General features: G+C 45.0%; 3 protein-coding genes across 3 annotated transcripts; 2 read left to right on the forward strand and 1 right to left on the reverse strand.

The window, feature by feature from the left end:
- Positions 1-457: 457 nt before the first annotated feature.
- On the forward strand, positions 458-4478 carry marchf5l (membrane-associated ring finger (C3HC4) 5, like). Its single transcript, XM_079235170.1, has 7 exons — positions 458-529; positions 1342-1415; positions 1815-2017; positions 2669-2799; positions 2879-3050; positions 3579-3745; positions 3831-4478. The coding sequence occupies exons 2-7, from the start codon at positions 1387-1389 to the stop codon at positions 4020-4022; spliced, it is 894 nt and encodes a 297-aa protein (XP_079091296.1). The 5' UTR covers positions 458-529; positions 1342-1386; the 3' UTR covers positions 4023-4478.
- Positions 4479-5721: 1243 nt separating this feature from the next.
- Positions 5722-9189, reverse strand: abraxas1 (abraxas 1, BRCA1 A complex subunit). The gene is made up of 9 exons (XM_079235029.1): positions 9094-9189; positions 8244-8334; positions 8063-8099; positions 7917-7983; positions 7518-7714; positions 7056-7175; positions 6626-6710; positions 6248-6362; positions 5722-6001 (listed from the first exon to the last, which is right to left on the reverse strand). Exons 1-9 carry the CDS (start codon positions 9172-9174, stop codon positions 5742-5744), a joined length of 1053 nt encoding a protein of 350 aa, XP_079091155.1. The 5' UTR covers positions 9175-9189; the 3' UTR covers positions 5722-5741.
- A 1011-nt stretch (positions 9190-10200) lies between these two features.
- On the forward strand, positions 10201-17286 carry gpat3 (glycerol-3-phosphate acyltransferase 3; the record flags this gene model as incomplete). Its single annotated transcript, XM_079235143.1, has 12 exons — positions 10201-10344; positions 10444-10507; positions 13346-13625; positions 14055-14129; positions 14494-14583; positions 14733-14826; positions 14920-15035; positions 15203-15258; positions 15361-15446; positions 15940-16068; positions 16701-16780; positions 16897-17286. 12 exons carry the CDS (start codon positions 10201-10203, stop codon positions 16985-16987), a joined length of 1305 nt encoding a protein of 434 aa, XP_079091269.1. The 3' UTR covers positions 16988-17286.
- Between the last annotated feature and the right edge of the window lie 401 nt (positions 17287-17687).

A 17687-nucleotide genomic window follows, 5' to 3' on the forward strand; every position in this document is an offset into this window, starting at 1 on the left:
ATGGTACATGTTTATGTGTGTATAAACATGCTGCAGAAATATAACAGAATATGGAATATGAGGTATAATATAGTGAAGTGAAGTATAATAGCACAATAAGTATATACAAGAATAAATCAACATGTATAGTAAGGTATGTAATAATGATTGCTTGTTGCCAAAAGAGTGAAATGGATGTTATTTTCTGATTTATTTTCACTTTTGTTATTGTGCACAAGTTCATAAACAGGTGCAAAAATACAGACAACAGAAAGAAACACAACAGAATAACGTTTGAATTAATTTTTTTAATTAGATGGAAATACTCTTTTTATAATAATCAATGTTTTTGTTATTTAATTTAACGTTCATATAATGGTTTAACATTAGATTGTCTGATTTCCCACACGTCCTGAAGGCAGCAAGCAGCGTCACAGCCGCCGACCAATCAGAGAGCTGCTAGCAGCCTCGCTAGCCTGTTGTAGCTAACACAGGTAGCTCTGGTTGAGCCGTGAACACATACTGTCTTCGGATAGATTCTCTTTTTCAGGTAGGACAGTTTTAATCTTTATATTTATGTCTCACACCTGGTTCCTCAGCGGCAGACTACGAGCTGTACGACTGCTGACTTGTTTAGTTTACTAGTTAACTTTGGGGTTAAAGTATACGAGTTAACGAGAACTAGCTGTTAGCATTAGCATTAGCATGGGCGTGTAGCATTGGAGGAGGTGACGTATGATGACGAACCGAAAGTCAGTTGAATTCAGGTAATTCACTAGTTGATCCAATCAAGGTGTGTTTGTTTGGATCATGTGAATCTACAAAGGAAGTATAGTTATCAAATGGTTGTCAAATGTAAAAATATATTTCATATAAAATATATAATGTTCTATTCTAATGTATCCACTAATGTAAACAGTGCATCATGTGGTACATGTATGTAATAATGAGAACAATGATATCATATATTTATACTGCAAGTACAACATTACTACCAAACATACATGAAACCTGAGAGAGAGAGTACAAGTACAACATTACTACTTAGGTGTTATGTTTGTTAGGGTTAAGTTTAGAAGGTTAGGTTTAGAGGGTTAGGGGTTAGGCTGCTGCAGCTCTACAAGGCGTCTCTGCAGCGTTTAACGTCACTGTTTAGTTTCTGTTTAGTTTCTGAAGAACGTTCAGCATCAAACAGGAAGCAGATCAGTTGGTGAACTAGTTGGTGAACTACTATTGAGCAGATATAGAGAGAATATTGGACTTCCACTCATCAACTGATCATCTGTTCGGAGCCTGTTGGGGTACAAGTGGTAGGGTTAGCTAACCCGTTGTCTCTGTCTGTCTGTCTGTCTGTCTGTCCAGACGGCCTCATGGTGACCTCCAGCAGAGTGGATCCTCTTCATCACCATGGCCTTCACTGAGGAGCAGCCCGAGAAGTAAGACCACGTCTCAATCGTTCTCTTCTGCTGGGAGGTTTATGGTGCAGCCGTCATCATTGTTTAAATAGTCTTGGAGAACTGGGGGTACCCTGTTACACTCACATACACTAACATGCACAAGTTCTCCAACACACTTTAAATTGTTCTCCATCACAGACTTTAAATGGTCCTCCATCACACCTTTACATCGTTCTCCAACACACTTTACATAGTTATATATTTACATAATTATATGTATAAGGTTATTTATATGTGTATAGTTGTGTACTTCTTGTTCCACCACTGTGCTCTTGTAAGCAATTTCCTCCGAAACACATTGATTGTCTGTGTGTGTGTGTGTGTGTGTGTGTGTGTGTGTGTGTGTGTGTGTGTGTGTGTGTGTGTGTGTGTGTCCAGACATTGCTGGGTGTGCTTTGCCACGGAGAGGGACGACCCCGGCTTAGAGTGGGTGAGCCCCTGTCGGTGCAGAGGTTGCACTAAATGGATCCACCAGTCGTGTCTGCAGCGCTGGCTGGACGAGAAGCAGAAAGGAAACGGGGGAGGAGCCGTCAGCTGTCCTCAATGTGGCACTGAATACCAGATCACCTTCCCCAAGACGGGTAAGGACCCTTCAGGGGAACAATAGCACCAGAACAAATATATGAGAGCAAAGAGAAGGAGCAAACATGATATTTAGGTCGTTGGTTTACCTTCAGCTTCTTCATCAAGGTGGAAACGGTCAAAACGCTCCTTCAGACCCTCTGAAACCGGTTCTGCCGAAAGTCTCCTTCATGTTTGATTGTGGGGGTCTGCTGTGACATCAGCACGCTCCAGCCTCCCTTCATCCAGATACTCAATTTTGTGCTGACAGCGTAACCCTAGCACCCTAGCCCTGGCACCCTAGCCCTGTAGCCCTAGTTCTAGCCCTGTAGCCCTAGTCCTGTAGCCCTAGCCCTGTAGCCCTAGCCCTGTAGCCCTAGTCCTGTAGCCCTAGCCTTGGCACCCTCATCCTGGCACCCTAGCCCTGTAGCCCTGGCACCCTCACCCTGGTACCCTAGTCCTGGCACCTAACCCTGGCACCCTCGCCCTGGCACTAGCCCTAGCCCTGGCACCCTAACCCTGGCACCCTAGCCCCGGCACCCTGGGCTTGGCACCTAGCACCTATCCTGGCACCCAACCCGGCACCTTAGCCCTGGCACCTAACCCGGCACCCTCGCCCTGGCACCCTACTTCAGAAGTCTGGTCTGAGCGGTGTTCTGGTCTCTCCTCAGGCCCGGTGGTGTACTTCCTGCAGCAAGTGGACCGGGCGCTCTCTCGGGTCAGCCCCTTCGCGGCGGTCGGCGTGGTGGTCGGCACCGTGTACTGGTCCGCCGTCACGTACGGAGCGGTGACGGTCATGCAGGTCCACCCAGCACATTGCAGGAAGGATGCGCCTCTAGAGGGCGCTGCATCTGCTCACCTGTCCTCATGTTGACGTGCAGGTGGTGGGGCACAAGAAGGGGCTGATGGTGATGGAGCGAGCCGACCCGCTGTTCCTGCTGATGGGGCTGCCCACCATCCCAGTGCTGCTGGTGCTGGGAAAGATGATCCGCTGGGAGGACTCACTGGTGAGGCTGCTGCAGAGGTACTGCTGCAGGGGGAAGCTCCCACCAGGTAGAGACCACACACACACACACACACACACACACACACACACACATACATACATACATACATACATACATACACACATACACACATACATACATACATATTCACACACACACACATATACATACACGCACACACACACACACATATACATATACATACATACACACACATATACATACTTACACACACACACACACACACACACACACACACACACACACACACACACACACACACACACACACACACACATAGAAGTACTGCTGTAGGGGGAAGCTCCCACCAGGTAGAGACAACACACACTCTCACATGCTCACATACAGACACACACACATTTACCACTGAGATGAAGTGGAGTAAAAAGTAGAATATATACCTGTTTTCCCTATGAGAGGAAAACAGTCTACACTATATCTTTATTATACAGTGTATATATATATATATTATATTATATCTCCTCTCAGGTACCAGTCGCTACAGTATATATGTGTATATATATATATTATGTACATATACATCACCTCTCAGGTACCAGTCGCTACCTGTCCCGGCTCCCTGCTGACGGCCTCGGCGCAGGAGACCACCTGTCCGTGTCCCGGACTCTGTGTGGAGCTCTCGTCTTCCCCTCCATCGCCGGGCTGGTGGGCCGGCTGCTGTTCAGACGGATGCCCTCCAACCTGCAGCGCACTCTGCTGGTGAATATTAACGTTGATCTGACGCGATGTCCCTCTGCATGACTATGATGTCATCGTTGCTCTCGTTGTGTGTGGCGTCCCTCAGGGCGGCATGACCTTCGTGCTGGTGAAGGGCGTGCTGAAGGTGTACTTCAAACAGCAGCAGTGCCTGATTCAGGCCCGCAGGAACATCCTCAACTTCCCCGAGAGCAGCGGAGACGGGTCGAACCAGGCGGCGGACGAGGACGCCGAGGACGCCGAGGACACCGAGGACACCGAGGACAGTGGAAATGAATGATGGAGGCCAAAGGAGCGGACACAAGCCAAAGCATGCTGGGAGTCGCCCCCCCCCCACACCTCCTTCATCCCGTGGGCTCTGCTCCAAAGCTCTGCGGTCTCTGGGAGTTGATCCTACGCTCTCTTCCTGCTCAATGTACTTACAATAAAACACAAAGTGCTTCTGTGGAGGAGGGGAGGAGTTTATGTGTCTCAGGGTTCTTACGGTTATGGAAAACCTGGAAAAGTCATGGAATTTTAAAATGGTTATTTCCAGGCCTGGAAAAATCCTTGAAAAAAATTAAATCCCAAAGGTTTTGGAAAAGTCATGGAAATGTGAAATATTCATGTGTTCATGACGTTCATTTACACCGAGTTTGAAATAATGAATATGCTTTTAAAAGAAAGACGCTCAAAATATAGGCAGGCGCCTCCAAGGAGAGATGTCTAGGGACATCTATAAATGTTTATTATTTTAATCAAACTACTGTCTCTCATTCATTTGTGTCATTTAAGGTTTACTGTATGCTTTGGAATTCTCATTGTTAGTCTAAACCCATCGTTCACCCTCCTGATCCATTATGGGTTCAGTATCTCAAAGGCTCTTCAACACGCTGGACAACCCCTCTCACTGGTTCTTCTAACTTGTGTTAAATATTTTGTTCTGCACATGTGCTGACTCAGCAGCTGTTTGTTGCGTCTTGGAGGTGTAGAGCTATAATGAACACCACCAGTAGAGCTGCTTTATATAAACACCATCAATAGAGCTGATTTATATGAACACCATCAGTAGAGCTGCTTTATATAAACACCATCAGTAGAGCTGCTTTATATAAACACCATCAGTAGAGCTGATTTATATGAACACCATCAGTAGAGCTGCTTTATATAAACACCATCAGTAGAGCTGCTTTATATGAACACCGTCAGTAGAGCTGCTCTAGGGCCGAACCCTCTCTGTGCATTATACGTTATACGACAGACATTGTTGCTTGAGCTTCCTGCGGTCTTACAGTGCTCTGTATTGCATTTTCTCTGCTGAAACATTCTGATATTCTTGTGAGAATCTTTGAGCTACAGCTCCTGGACACTTGAGAACCACTGGGACTATATTTATATGTAGAAATGTGCTATACAAATAAACTTGCCTTATGTTAGCATGCGGACAGGCTAGTTAGCCTATGTTAGAATACCGCCAGACTGGTTAGCCTATGTTAGCATGCGGGCACGCTGGTTAGCCATATGTTACACAAGAAAACATTTTTTTATTACTTTAATGAGTGAAACAGTTTTCAACAAAAACATCTTTAAACGGACCCATGAAGGTGATAAAAACATACTTTTAAAATGTTAGTGTTCAATAATTGGATTTAACTTAAGACATTCATCAGTAATAAGCTAATGCTAACAGGCTAGTTATCCTATGTTAGCATGCTGACAGGCTAGTTGGTCTATGTTAGCATGCTAACAGGCTAGTTGGCCTATGTTAGCATGCTAACAGGCTAGTTACACAGGCTAGTTAGCTTATGTTAGCATGCTAACAGGCTAGTTGGCCTATGTTAGCATGCTAACAGGCTAGTTACACAGGCTAGTCAGCTTATGTTAGCATGCTGACAGGCTAGTTACACAGGCTAGTTAGCTTATGTTAGCATGCTGACAGGCTAGTTATGTGAGAAATGAGCTCAACGAGTGAACAAATAAAACACAGTTTGAGTTCCATGAAAACTTAAAAAAAGTCCTTTTATTCTGAAGGCTGGCTCCTCCTGCGCTTCCTGTCCGTCCCCACCGGCGTCTCCTTCGGTCTCTTCGGCGTTCTGCCGGGGCGCAGCGGGGACGCCGATCCAGGAGCGCTCGCCACGGAGCCGACATCCTCTTCCTGTTCGAAGCCGTCAGGAACAGGAAACGCCTCCAGAGTCAACTTGTGAGTGTGAAACAGAGTACAACACAACAGGGACCTGAAGGCCTCATGGAGGACCTCGTCCCTCTGATCCACTGGACCACCTGGAGACAGACAGAGACCTGAATCAAAACAGACACCTGAACCAAGACAAAGGCCAAAGTCTTGAACTTGAACCAAGACTTGGTTTAAGAACCATTTATTAACAATTAAGATATCAATTATTCTATTACCATCTAGCAATCACCTTATTAATAATTAGTGAACATATTAAATCATCATTTCATTGTTAGTTACTAGTTAAAACACTTCCCTAAAGTTCATAACTATTAATGATTAGTGAGTCAAACCTTTTCCTGCTTCACTCTTCTTCTTCTTCTCACTAAGTTTCCTCCTGAGAGCCGAAACATCCGTCTGCAGTGTTTCTACCAGACGTTCACTCACCTCCAGCTTCCTGCACGCTTTCTGCCAAACAATAGGAATGAAACGTAGCAGGAAGTTACAACACAAGGTGAGAGTGAGACGTAGCAGGAAGTTACAACACAAGGTGAGAGTGAGACGTAGCAGGAAGTTACAACACAAGGTGAGAGTGAGACGTAGCAGGACGCTACAACACAAGGTGAGAGTGAGACGTAGCAGGAAGTTACAACACAAGGTGAGAGTGAGACGTAGCAGGAAGTTACAACACAAGGTGAGAGTGAGTCGTAGCAGGAAGTTACAACACTCACCTGCAGCTCCGACTGCAGAGAGTCGTTCATGGAGTTCACGTCGCTCACGTCCCTCAGCAGCCCGTTGGAGGAGAAGAACTTGGAGCTGCAGCAACAGAAGAAGAAAGAATGTCACATGATGCGTTCAAAGAATGAGTTCCCGGCTAGGAAACTCCAGAGCAACGCGTCTCGTTGAGTCCACGTCAGACTCCACAGAAACATGGCGGACGATCGTAAATGATGGCCACCGACAAGAAACTCGCCATGTTCCCCTCTGCTGTCGACACCAGGGAGACACCTAGTGGTGGCGCTCAGAACTGCAGTCTGACGTTTGGCTGAATATCAAACTGGTTATTATTATTATAAAGCTCTGAACTGGATGAAATACAGGAAACAGTAAAACACACGTGCATCAGAGAAGCACCTGAAGGCATCACCAGCAGGAGCCTACCTGTGTTGGTTCATGGTGAGGTGATAACCCGCCGCAGAGCACGGCGCCGACGCCTTCCAGTACGCCAGCTGCTCCAGTAAGCCCAGGTTGTTGACCAGCACAGGAACGTTCACGAACTGCCTTCAGGATGCACAGCGCGTGTTAACTACAGTCATGCTCAAACTGTGGATCTGGCTCTTTTAATAAAAAATATGTTTTTTATGTTGTTGTTTGTCATAAAAGATCCGTTTCAGATATTGTAGGTCAAGATGAAAGTGGGTTAATACAAGTATCAGAAGTCTATGGTGCCTCTAAACAGAGGAAACACTCGTGATTCATGTTTCTCATTTTATGGTTTTTACAAATTACTTTATCGTTGCTCTTTTTTTTATAAATCAGTGAAGACGTCTCGTTTTGTTTCATCGTCAGTCTGAAACTAAACACTCGGTTTCAAATGACGTAAAAGAGAAAGGTGTGTTGTACCTGCTGCGCGAGATGAAGGCGGCGTACTCCATCTTGTGGGTGGAGCCTGTAGCCGTTAGCCGGCTGGGCGTCAGCAGCACAAAGATCATGTGAGGGTTGGACAGACGGGCCTTCAGCTGCTCGTGCACCAGCTTCTCTCTGAAGCTCATCTGCTGCTCCGAGTTCCTGCGTTGCTTGTACCAGCCAATCACGTTCTCCTGCACACAGAACAGCCAATCACGTTCTCCTGCACACAGAACAGCCAATCACGTTCTCCTGCACACAGAACAGCCAATCACGTTCTACATAAATATGCACAATATGAGATAAATAAGCACAACATTTAAATACACAATATAAAAAGCAAATATGTTGTGCAATTAAAATACACAACTGAAGTCTGATGGTTGTTATATTTACCTGCTTATTGTCGGCCAGGATTTTATTCACAGCGCCAACGTTCACGTCTCCAACACTGTTGTAGAAGCTGCAGACACAGAGGGCCGGATATCAACATAACATCTGCAGGAACTCATATGAACTGTAATTTAAATCTCAGAACTCACTCGTTCAGCTTGAGGCAGCTGATGTGCTTCTGGATGTCTGTGGAAGAAATAAAGAGGTTTTATAAAGAGACAGCGAGGACGTCAACATATCTATATATATATAGATATATATATAGATATATATATATATATATCTATATATAAATAAATATATATATAAATAATGATATATCTCACTCACTGTATATCTCCTCGATGTGGATGTGGTCCGCCTGAGAGTCGCTGATGGTGACCTGCTCCTCCAGCTTGCTCTCTCCGAGGATCAGACCTTCCTGAAGAGACACACAAACATTTTAATACAACATATTTACAAAAACCAGCCCCAGCTCTTCAAAAAGGTGTGATATCTGTTTACAAGCATTTATGTACAGGTAGACCTGAGACCTGGACTGATGGGGTCCAGGTCTCAGGACTCATTCAGAACCAACTGCCTGAACATAATCAATATGTGAAATAGTTTTAATGGGGAAAGATATTCATAATTCCTGATCATGTTGTATCAGTGTGTTAACCTGGAGCTGTGGACCAGACTGTCCGTTCACCACACGCTCTCATCACCGCGTCACATCCCTCCGCTCAGCGTCACTCAGCGGAGGGCGGCACTACTTTATGGCGAGATTTCACTCCTATAACAATCGCTGGATTGATTATTTATGTCGCCGAATTCACCAACGAACCCGCGTGTCTTTTAAAATGTATTCAGCCACAACTCATACGTTGTGTCTGCTGGTATATAAGCGGGGTCACGCTAAATGTGAAGATGTGTGAACGGAGTCTGGTGAGTCGAAGCTGCTTGGACTTCAAAAAAGTTGCTTAAGCAGCGTGGCGGGAGTTTCTGCTCCAACAACAAACACGTGACCTCCTTAAACTACAGACCGGAAGCTCTCATCTAACTCCAACAACAACTAACCACTTTAAAGTTTATTAAATCACATGAGAAACTTCTGCTCTCTTTGACGCCTTTTTCTGCCAGAGTACCGGCAGCGGGCTGTGAACACGCTGCAGGGAGGCGTCCCTCACGCGGCTCTCACCACGTCGGAGTCCCGGTTCACGTGCTGGAACGCCAGCGAAGAGAAGACGATGCCGGACAGCCGCACCGTGGGCTCCGCCATGCTGCTCGTTGTTGACGCCGAGGGATCTCTTCACGAGCGTCACTGGAGCGCAGGCAAAAATACAAGCTGCACTTATCCGACGCAGTGCGTCATCAGGAGGCGGCGCGTCATTCTAACGGAGGGCGTGGCTTAACAACCCGCTGGCTGTTCGGCTTCAGAACGTTAAACTGCGACTGTCGGGTATTTATTAAACACATTATATATTATTATCTGTAATATGTATATTGTTGTTGTTGTTGTTGTTTACTTTAGTTTAGACGAGATGACTCGGAGCTCTGGCGGAACGACTCGGTCTTTTCCGTCAGAGAACATAACGGATCCGGTTCTTCCTAAAAGTAGAAATACAACAAAGTACAAGTACACAAGTATAATCAGTCCAAATACTCATCGTGTAAATGTCCCCTTTTCATTACTATATGTATTTCTTGTAATTATTGATGCATTAAACCTAGAACTACTTGTTATGCTGCTTATTAATAAATAATAAACATATGTTACGAGATAATCATCAATATTTCCCTGTGAGAAGTTGTATAGTACCAGACTGTTGTACTTTAGTGAAGTACTCGACTAAATACATTCCACCAGTGACTAAAATTAACAGGTACAGGTAATATTCAGTAATTCCTGTTTGATGTCAACTTAATTAAATCCTCATTAGTTCCACAACATGTCAACATATTAATGATTAAGTTATTATAAGTTATTTAGACGAATTGATTCGTTGTTTGGTTTATAAAATGTCTTCAAATGCCTTGTTGTGAATGCTTATGAATGTTGTGAATGTTTATGATCGTTTATGAATGAAAGATATTCTGTTTACTTTGAAACAACATTGACTATTAAATCATTTTGCTCTAAATATTTTTTATTTGATGGAACTATAAAAAAATATCAAACCGAATAATAATAACTTCTTTATTCCGCTCTATGAGAGTCAGAGTCCAGCTGATCACCGTGTTCAGGTCTCACTTGTCTCACTGGTCTGACTGGTGAAGGGGTCTGGTGAGCTCCGAGGAGCCGGCGATGGAAGACTGGTGGTCGGTGGCGGTGGGACTGGTCCAGATGTGGATGTTTGTGGTGGTCTTCCTCATCATGCTGCCGGCCGTGTTCGGCCTCTCTCTGGGGGTGACCGGGGTCTACATCCAGGTCCTGGTCCAGATCCTGGAGGTAACGGAGCGGACTTCAGTCCCGTCTTTCTCAACATGTTTGAACAGTTATGAAATGTGGAGCAGCGAGCACGGGGTCAAAGGTCGTCTGTCTTTGCAGTGGGCCACGCTCCGGATCCAGAGAGGCCGGCAGCGGCCCAGTGATCCGGTCCCTCTGCCCCACGGTGAGTCCAGGACCGGGTCTCATGCAAGAACAAGTCACAATTTGTCTAACTAAATATATTTCTAAACATTTTGACATGTTCAGCAGATGTCGGTAACAACAAATGATCACACAAAGAAAACCAAAGAAATACGTTCAGACATTAAGTTACGTGTAATAATGTGAAATGACACAGGGAACAAGTATTGAACACGCTGACGGACAATTATGTAATACTCAAAGCCTTTTTTGGTTCAAGACGCCTCCTGTATGTGTGGATATATGTGTATGTGTATGTATATATATATATATATATATATATATATATATATATATATATATATATATATATATATATATATATATACATACATACATACATACATACATACATACATACATACATACAACAAGTAGAGACATAGCTGATGAGGTCATACAATATGATTTCTTCTTTTCCCCATTGTCAACTTCAAACAAAGCAAATAGTAAAATAGTCAATAAAAAACTTATTAAACTCTTATTAAACTCTTATTAAACACTTTTTAAACTCTCATTAAACTCTTATTAAACTCTTATTAAACACCTTTTAAACTCTTATTAAGCTTTTAGCCCCACCTCTTTTTCGCAAAAAACAAAAATCTTGTTTTTAAAAACGGAAACTAAATTATCTCCGCAACCAAAGGGTTGTTTAACTTCATTTGAATTGCTACAATACCGTAACCCTTGTGATAAGAGAAAAAACACACTAGTGTACCCTCAGAGTTCACCGTGGCCTTAACCCTTAAACAGGCTGCATATGTATATATACAATATATATATATATATATATATATATATATATATATATATATATATATATATATATACATATATACCAGTGGTGGGCCGTCAGGGCCAGCTAAACCTTCTCTGCTTGCCTAAACAGAATCACAAAGTTATAGCTATTTTATAATTTAATTGTTTTTCATGAATACACTACATGTGTTATAATAATTGTTCCCTAATAGCTTATTTTCTCATTGCACAGCTCCTGTCATCCTCTGTTGCTCTGCCTTCAGGCTGCAGCGCTGCTTTCAGTGCAGCTGGTTTGAAGGATAGTTTCATCCAATCAGATGTTTTCTCCTCCTGTGTCTCTATGGAGGCAAAGCAGTTTAAGCTGGCTGCAGATTGAAGTACACAGGCAGTGGACGTGGTCATTCATTGTCATAGACTTCAACAAATCAGATTTTTAGTTTGACAGGCTGGGTGTATTCTTTGACGTGCCAGCGCCTGCAAAATGGCGTGGACGTGTGATTGGTCAGTGGCCAGGCTTGACCATTTACATGCGCTGTGATTGGTCAGTGTGTCAACAGAAACGCTACCTTGCAGCAGAGTTCTGGTGCTGGATTTGTACTGCCAGCACAAGAACAATTCAGGCTGAAACAAGAGAAGTTATGACATGTTTAGGGTTTTGCTTATTTTAACACTCAATGGCTGAAGGAGGAGGAGAAACGGACTTGGTGGCGGATTTACTTTATGCCTTTCTCATGGAGGGTTGCATGTTTGGCAGTGACGATCCTCACTGAAGCGCACCGATGAACTGAACAACTACGTCATTGAACTGTTGGTTAACCAAGAGGTGCGGATGGACTTTGTCTTTATTAAGTGAACAGCATCTGGTGAGTAAATTGCCTTTTCTGCTTTTTGTGTTTGTTTTTTTCACCCCGCTTGGCTCTCCGCCGGCACCCACCTCCACAAAGCTAGCTTAGCTCGCGCCGTGGAAGTGGTGGGAGAGCGCGCGCTGCTAGACCTGTTTTCCATCGCATCCTCGGGTGAGCGTGGCGGAGAGCCAAGCAGGGTGGCTGGCTGAGAGGCGGCGCGGGGAGGAGAGCAGGGAGCTTGTTTGGCTGCTGCTGCTGCTGCTGCTAGGTGCGGTGTTTTAGTGCCGCGGTTTTGTTGGATTGTTTTGCCATTGTTTGTTCTAACTATTACTAATCTATTATGTTGAGTATTTGAACAGTTGTCTAGGAAGCAGTGTTCTGATGTACATTTCTGGGGCTTTTATTGTGAATGGAAAAATGGAAGGAGAGAGGAAATGTTCTAGTGAAGTGTGGAACGAGAATAAAAATGGTTGCCCTCTTGTGCAAACTACGCAGCATCGTGTTGTTGTTTTATTAATAAAGTGAAGTATAGGCGCAAGATAAAACCTCGGCTACATAACTAAATGCGACTGGTTCTTGTTGATGTGAACTACATGCATTGTCCGTTAATGACGCTAACCCTGGTGCTGTGACTGTAACCCCTGGTGCTGTGGTTGTAACCCCTGGTGATGTGACTGTAACCCCTGGTGCTGTGACTGTAACACCTGGTGCTGTGACTGTAACCCCTGGTGCTGTGACTGTAACCATGATGTTGCGGTTGTAACCCCTGGTGCTGTGACTGTAACCCCTGGTGCTGTGACTGTAACCCCTGGTGCTGTGACTGTAACCCTGGTGCTGTGACTGTAACCCTGGTGATGTGACTGTAACCCTGGTGCTGTGACTGTAACCCTAGTGCTGTGACTGTAACCGTGGTGATGTGACTGTAGCCCTGGTGCTGTGACTGTAACCCTGGTCCTGTGACTGTAACCCTGGTGCTGTGACTGTAAACCTGGTGATGTGACTGTAACCCTGGTGCTGTGACTGTAACCCTGGTCCTGTGACTGTAACCCCTGGTGCTGTGACTGTAACCCCTGGTGCTGTGACTGTAACCCTGGTGCTGTGACTGTAACCCCTGGTCCTGTGACTGTAACCCCTGGTGATGTGACTGTAACCCCTGGTCCTGTGACTGTAACCCTGGTGTTGCGGTTGTAACCCCCGGTGCTGTGATTGTGTCCCAGGAATCATTGATCGAGCGGACGGCTCGATGGAGGAGGCGATGGGGCAGCTGAGGAGCTCGGGGTCTCTGGAGTTTGCTTTGAGCGACGCCTTCTACTTCTACCACAAAGGTCTGGAGAGCATCGTGGACGACCAGGTGACCCAGCGCTTCTCCTCCGAGGAGCTGAACTCCTGGAACCTCCTCACCAGAACCAACCAGAACTTCCGCTACATCAGCCTCCGCCTCACCGTCATCTGGGGGGTCGGCGTCTTCGTACGCTACTGCGTCCTCTTCCCCCTCAGGTCAGACTACAGGGCCTCTGGCTTTAAATAGGTCTGAGACTAAAGATCCTGGTGATCTAGGGGTCTAGGTCTTGTCCAGCTGTGGACCTTTGTCCTGTTTATCTGAGACCTGGTGCACAGCTCTCCAATAGGACGAGTCTCCACATGTGGTCTAAAGCCAGCTCAGTGATCTGGAGAAAAAAGAGGAAGTAGAGCGGGATGGAAAGGAGGAAGTAGAGGTGGAAGTAGAGTGGGAAGTAGAGGAAGAAGTAAGATTGAAAGAACAGGGCCGTAGTTCAGAACTGGATTCTGTGTCCACGTTAATCACATTAAATGGATCCGGTCTTAACAAAGAGTCGTTGACATCTTTTCAGTTTGCGGCTCCTGAATCTTTTTATTGATTATTGATCAACCGAATTACCCGTAACGTCAGCTGGTCTCTTCCTTCAGGATCACGCTGGCCAGCATCGGCCTGTCGTGGCTCGTGATCGGAACCAGTCTGGTTGGACTTCTGCCTGAGAGCAGGTACGGCAACACAGCAACCAGACAGAGCAACACAGCAACCAGACAGAGCAACACAGCAACCAGACAGAGCAACACGGCAAAACCAGATAGAGAAACGCTGTAGCCAGACAGAGAAACGCTGTAGCCAGACAGAGCAACACAGTAGCCAGACAGAGCAACACAGTAGCCAGACAGAGCAACACAGTAGCCAGACAGAGCAACACAGTAGCCAGACAGAGCAACACAGTAGCCAGATAGAGCAACACTGTACTACCTTTACGACCCAATGTTCAGTTCTGTCTCTAATATTCTAACACATATCAAATAATAATCTATTGAACTAATAATACCAATAATCAATCAATAAATAATATGTCTGTTTCAGTGTGAAGACTTGGCTCAGTGAGCTCGTCCATCTGAGCTGCTACAGGATCTGTGCCCGAGGCCTTTCAGCCACCGTCCTCTACCACAACCGGTCAGTCACGTTATTGATCACTGATCAGGTTCTACCACAGCCGGTCAGTCACGTTATTGATCACTGATCAGGTTCTACCACAGCCGGTCAGTCACGTTATTGATCACTGATCAGGTTTCTATCTCAACATCCTCATTTTGTTTCTGCAGAGAAAACAAACCTCTGAAAGGAGGAATATGTGTCGCCAATCACACCACGCCCATCGACGTGGTGATTCTGGCCAACGACGGCTGCTACGCCATGGTGAGCGTCATGGCGTGTCTTGCATCACGCGTGTCTTGCATCACGCGTGTGGATGCGGTGACGTCACTGCTCTGCTCGCTGTCCTGTCCTCAGGTGGGTCAGATCCACGGAGGGCTGATGGGGGTCCTCCAGAGGTCCATGGTGAGGTCGTGTCCACACGTCTGGTTCGAGAGGTCGGAGATGAAGGACCGCCACACGGTGACCAGCAGGTGGAGATTTACTGCAGCGGATGATAGATTCATCTTTATTTAACATTTTATTATTAAATAAGTGATGATCGTGTGGGAACTAAGGATGAACTAACTGGGAACTGATTTGGAATGGTGGAGGACCCAGAAGCGAGCTGCTCTTTAGTAAATCTCTCCTCCGTCTGCAGGTTGAGAGCTCACGTTGCAGCTAAGACCAAACTTCCCATCCTGATATTTCCTGAAGGTCAGAGTGTGCTGAAGGTCGTGATGATGATGATGATGATGATGATGATGATGATGATGATGATGATGATGGTGATGGTTTTATAACTTCTGGGTGTAACAGGAACCTGCGTCAACAACACGTCAGTGATGATGTTTAAGAAGGGAAGCTTTGAAATCGGAGGCACGATCTACCCGGTCACCATCAAGGTGAGGCCCGGTCTCTAGAGAACCACAGAACCAGAACACAGCTCCTGGAGGGGAGGAGCGGGTTTTACACTTCAGCAGACCCAGCAGCTCACTATGTTCACTAGAACCTCACATGGTCCCTAGAAACAACCTGTTCACTAGAACCTCACCTGTTCACTAGAACCTCACCTGTTCAATAGAATCCATCTGTTCACTAGAACCTCACCTGTTCACTAGAATCCATCTGTTCACTAGAACCTCACCTGTTCCCTAGAACCCATCTGTTCACTAGAACCTCACCTGTTCACTAGAATCCACCTGTTCAATAGAACCCATCTGTTCACTAGAACCTCACCTGTTCACTAGAATCCATCTGTTCACTAGAACCTCACCTGTTCCCTAGAACCTCACCTGTTCCCTAGAACCCATCTGTTCACTAGAACCTCACCTGTTCACTAGAATCCACCTGTTCCCTAGAACCCACCAGGTGAGACCTTTCCTCTCTGTGTTTCAGTACGACGCTCGCTTCGGAGACGCCTTCTGGAACAGCAGTAAATACAACATGGTGAGTTACCTGCTGAGGATGATGAGCAGCTGGGCCATCGTGGTCAACGTGTGGTACCTCCCTCCCATGAGCAGACAGGTACGCTCCGCCTGCTACAACACTGTGTATACTGTGTGTATAATGTGTGTATACTGTGTGTATAATGTGTACACTGTGTGTACACATTATACACTCAGTATACACACATTATACACAGTATACACACATTATCACACCGCGCTGAGGGTTGTCTTGTCTTGGGTTTTTGTCTCGTAACTTCCTGTTTTATTTTGAAGCCTGACTCTCCTCTCGTTTCAGGTCACTTGCCCTTCCTCATGTGTCACCGGTCTGATTGTCTCCCCTGATCCCTGAGTGGTTCCACCTGTTCCCCATTACCCTCATGTGCATATAGTCTGCGTCTTCCCTCTGTCCTGTGCCAAAGTGTTTGTCCTGGTCCATGCACCAAAGCCCGCGTCCACAGCCCTAGTTAGATTTTCCCCAAGAGTTTTTGTGCGTAAGTAGTTTTGTTCTGTTTTTTTCCCCCTCCTTCGGGAGCGCTTTATGTTTGAAGGTTTAGTGAGAAAGTTGTTTGGATCAAAGGAAACAATAAAGTGCGCCTGTACGGATATCCCCTGCATCTGGGTCCTCCTTTTAGACCAGGCCTGACGTATACTGTGTGTATAATGTGTGTGTACTGTGTGTATAATGTGTATACTGTGTGTTGGGTTCAGGACGGTGAGGATGCAACTCAGTTTGCCAACAGAGTGAAATCCGCCATCGCTCATCAGGGAGGACTGCTGGACCTGGCCTGGTAAGTACTAAATACGACTTCATTGTACTAGGTTACACCTGTTGTGGCCAAGTACTGACAGAGTACTTGTGTTTTCAGCAGTACTGCAGCGTGTACTACAGTGAACTGTGTTTCAGGGACGCAGGACTGAAAAGAGGGAAAGTGAAGGAGTCGTTTAAAGAAGAGCAGCAGAAGAAATACAGCAGCATCATCGCTGGACCGCACTGAGCATCTTCATCATCCTCTTCATCGTGTGTGTGTAACAGTGTGTCCACCAGCAGGAGGTGCTGTATAACAACACAAGAACTCTTTCAGCCGGTTTTACTCAGAACTAATGACGACATCAACTTTATTGGTATATAATATATACTGTATATGTATAATAATATAAATATATATTATTACCTTTATCAGTGAGGTCTCAGATGTTTTTTTCTGTTGGATCTCTGAACATAAATGTTGTTGATGGTCAAATATATTTCTTGTAATTTCTTCCTCATTCGTGTTTCTGCTGTTTTTCATTTTATTGAGCCGATACATCAAATAAAATCGTGTACGTCAAACTTATATTTAACTTGAATTTACATGATTTATATTTGTTTATGTTTAGAAAAACTGTGACCATGTTTAACACAAACATCAATTTATGAATAATGATTAAAAAGAGAAATACTTATAATATGAGAGGAGAAAAATAGTTATATATATATATATATATATATATATATAAATACCTTGTCCAAGTTGATTTAAAGCCGTGGTTCCCAACGTGAGGGTCGAGACCCGTCAGAGGGCCGCAGGACGATTCATGTGAAGCATGAAAATATTACTCTGATAATACTATAAACTATCCAAACAATCACACACACACACACTCGCAGACACTCAGACACACACATGATATAATAATACCTTTCTTTATATTTAA

Source organism: Taurulus bubalis (assembly GCF_910589615.1).
Source record: "Taurulus bubalis genome assembly, chromosome: 19".
NCBI lineage: Eukaryota > Metazoa > Chordata > Actinopteri > Perciformes > Cottidae > Taurulus > Taurulus bubalis.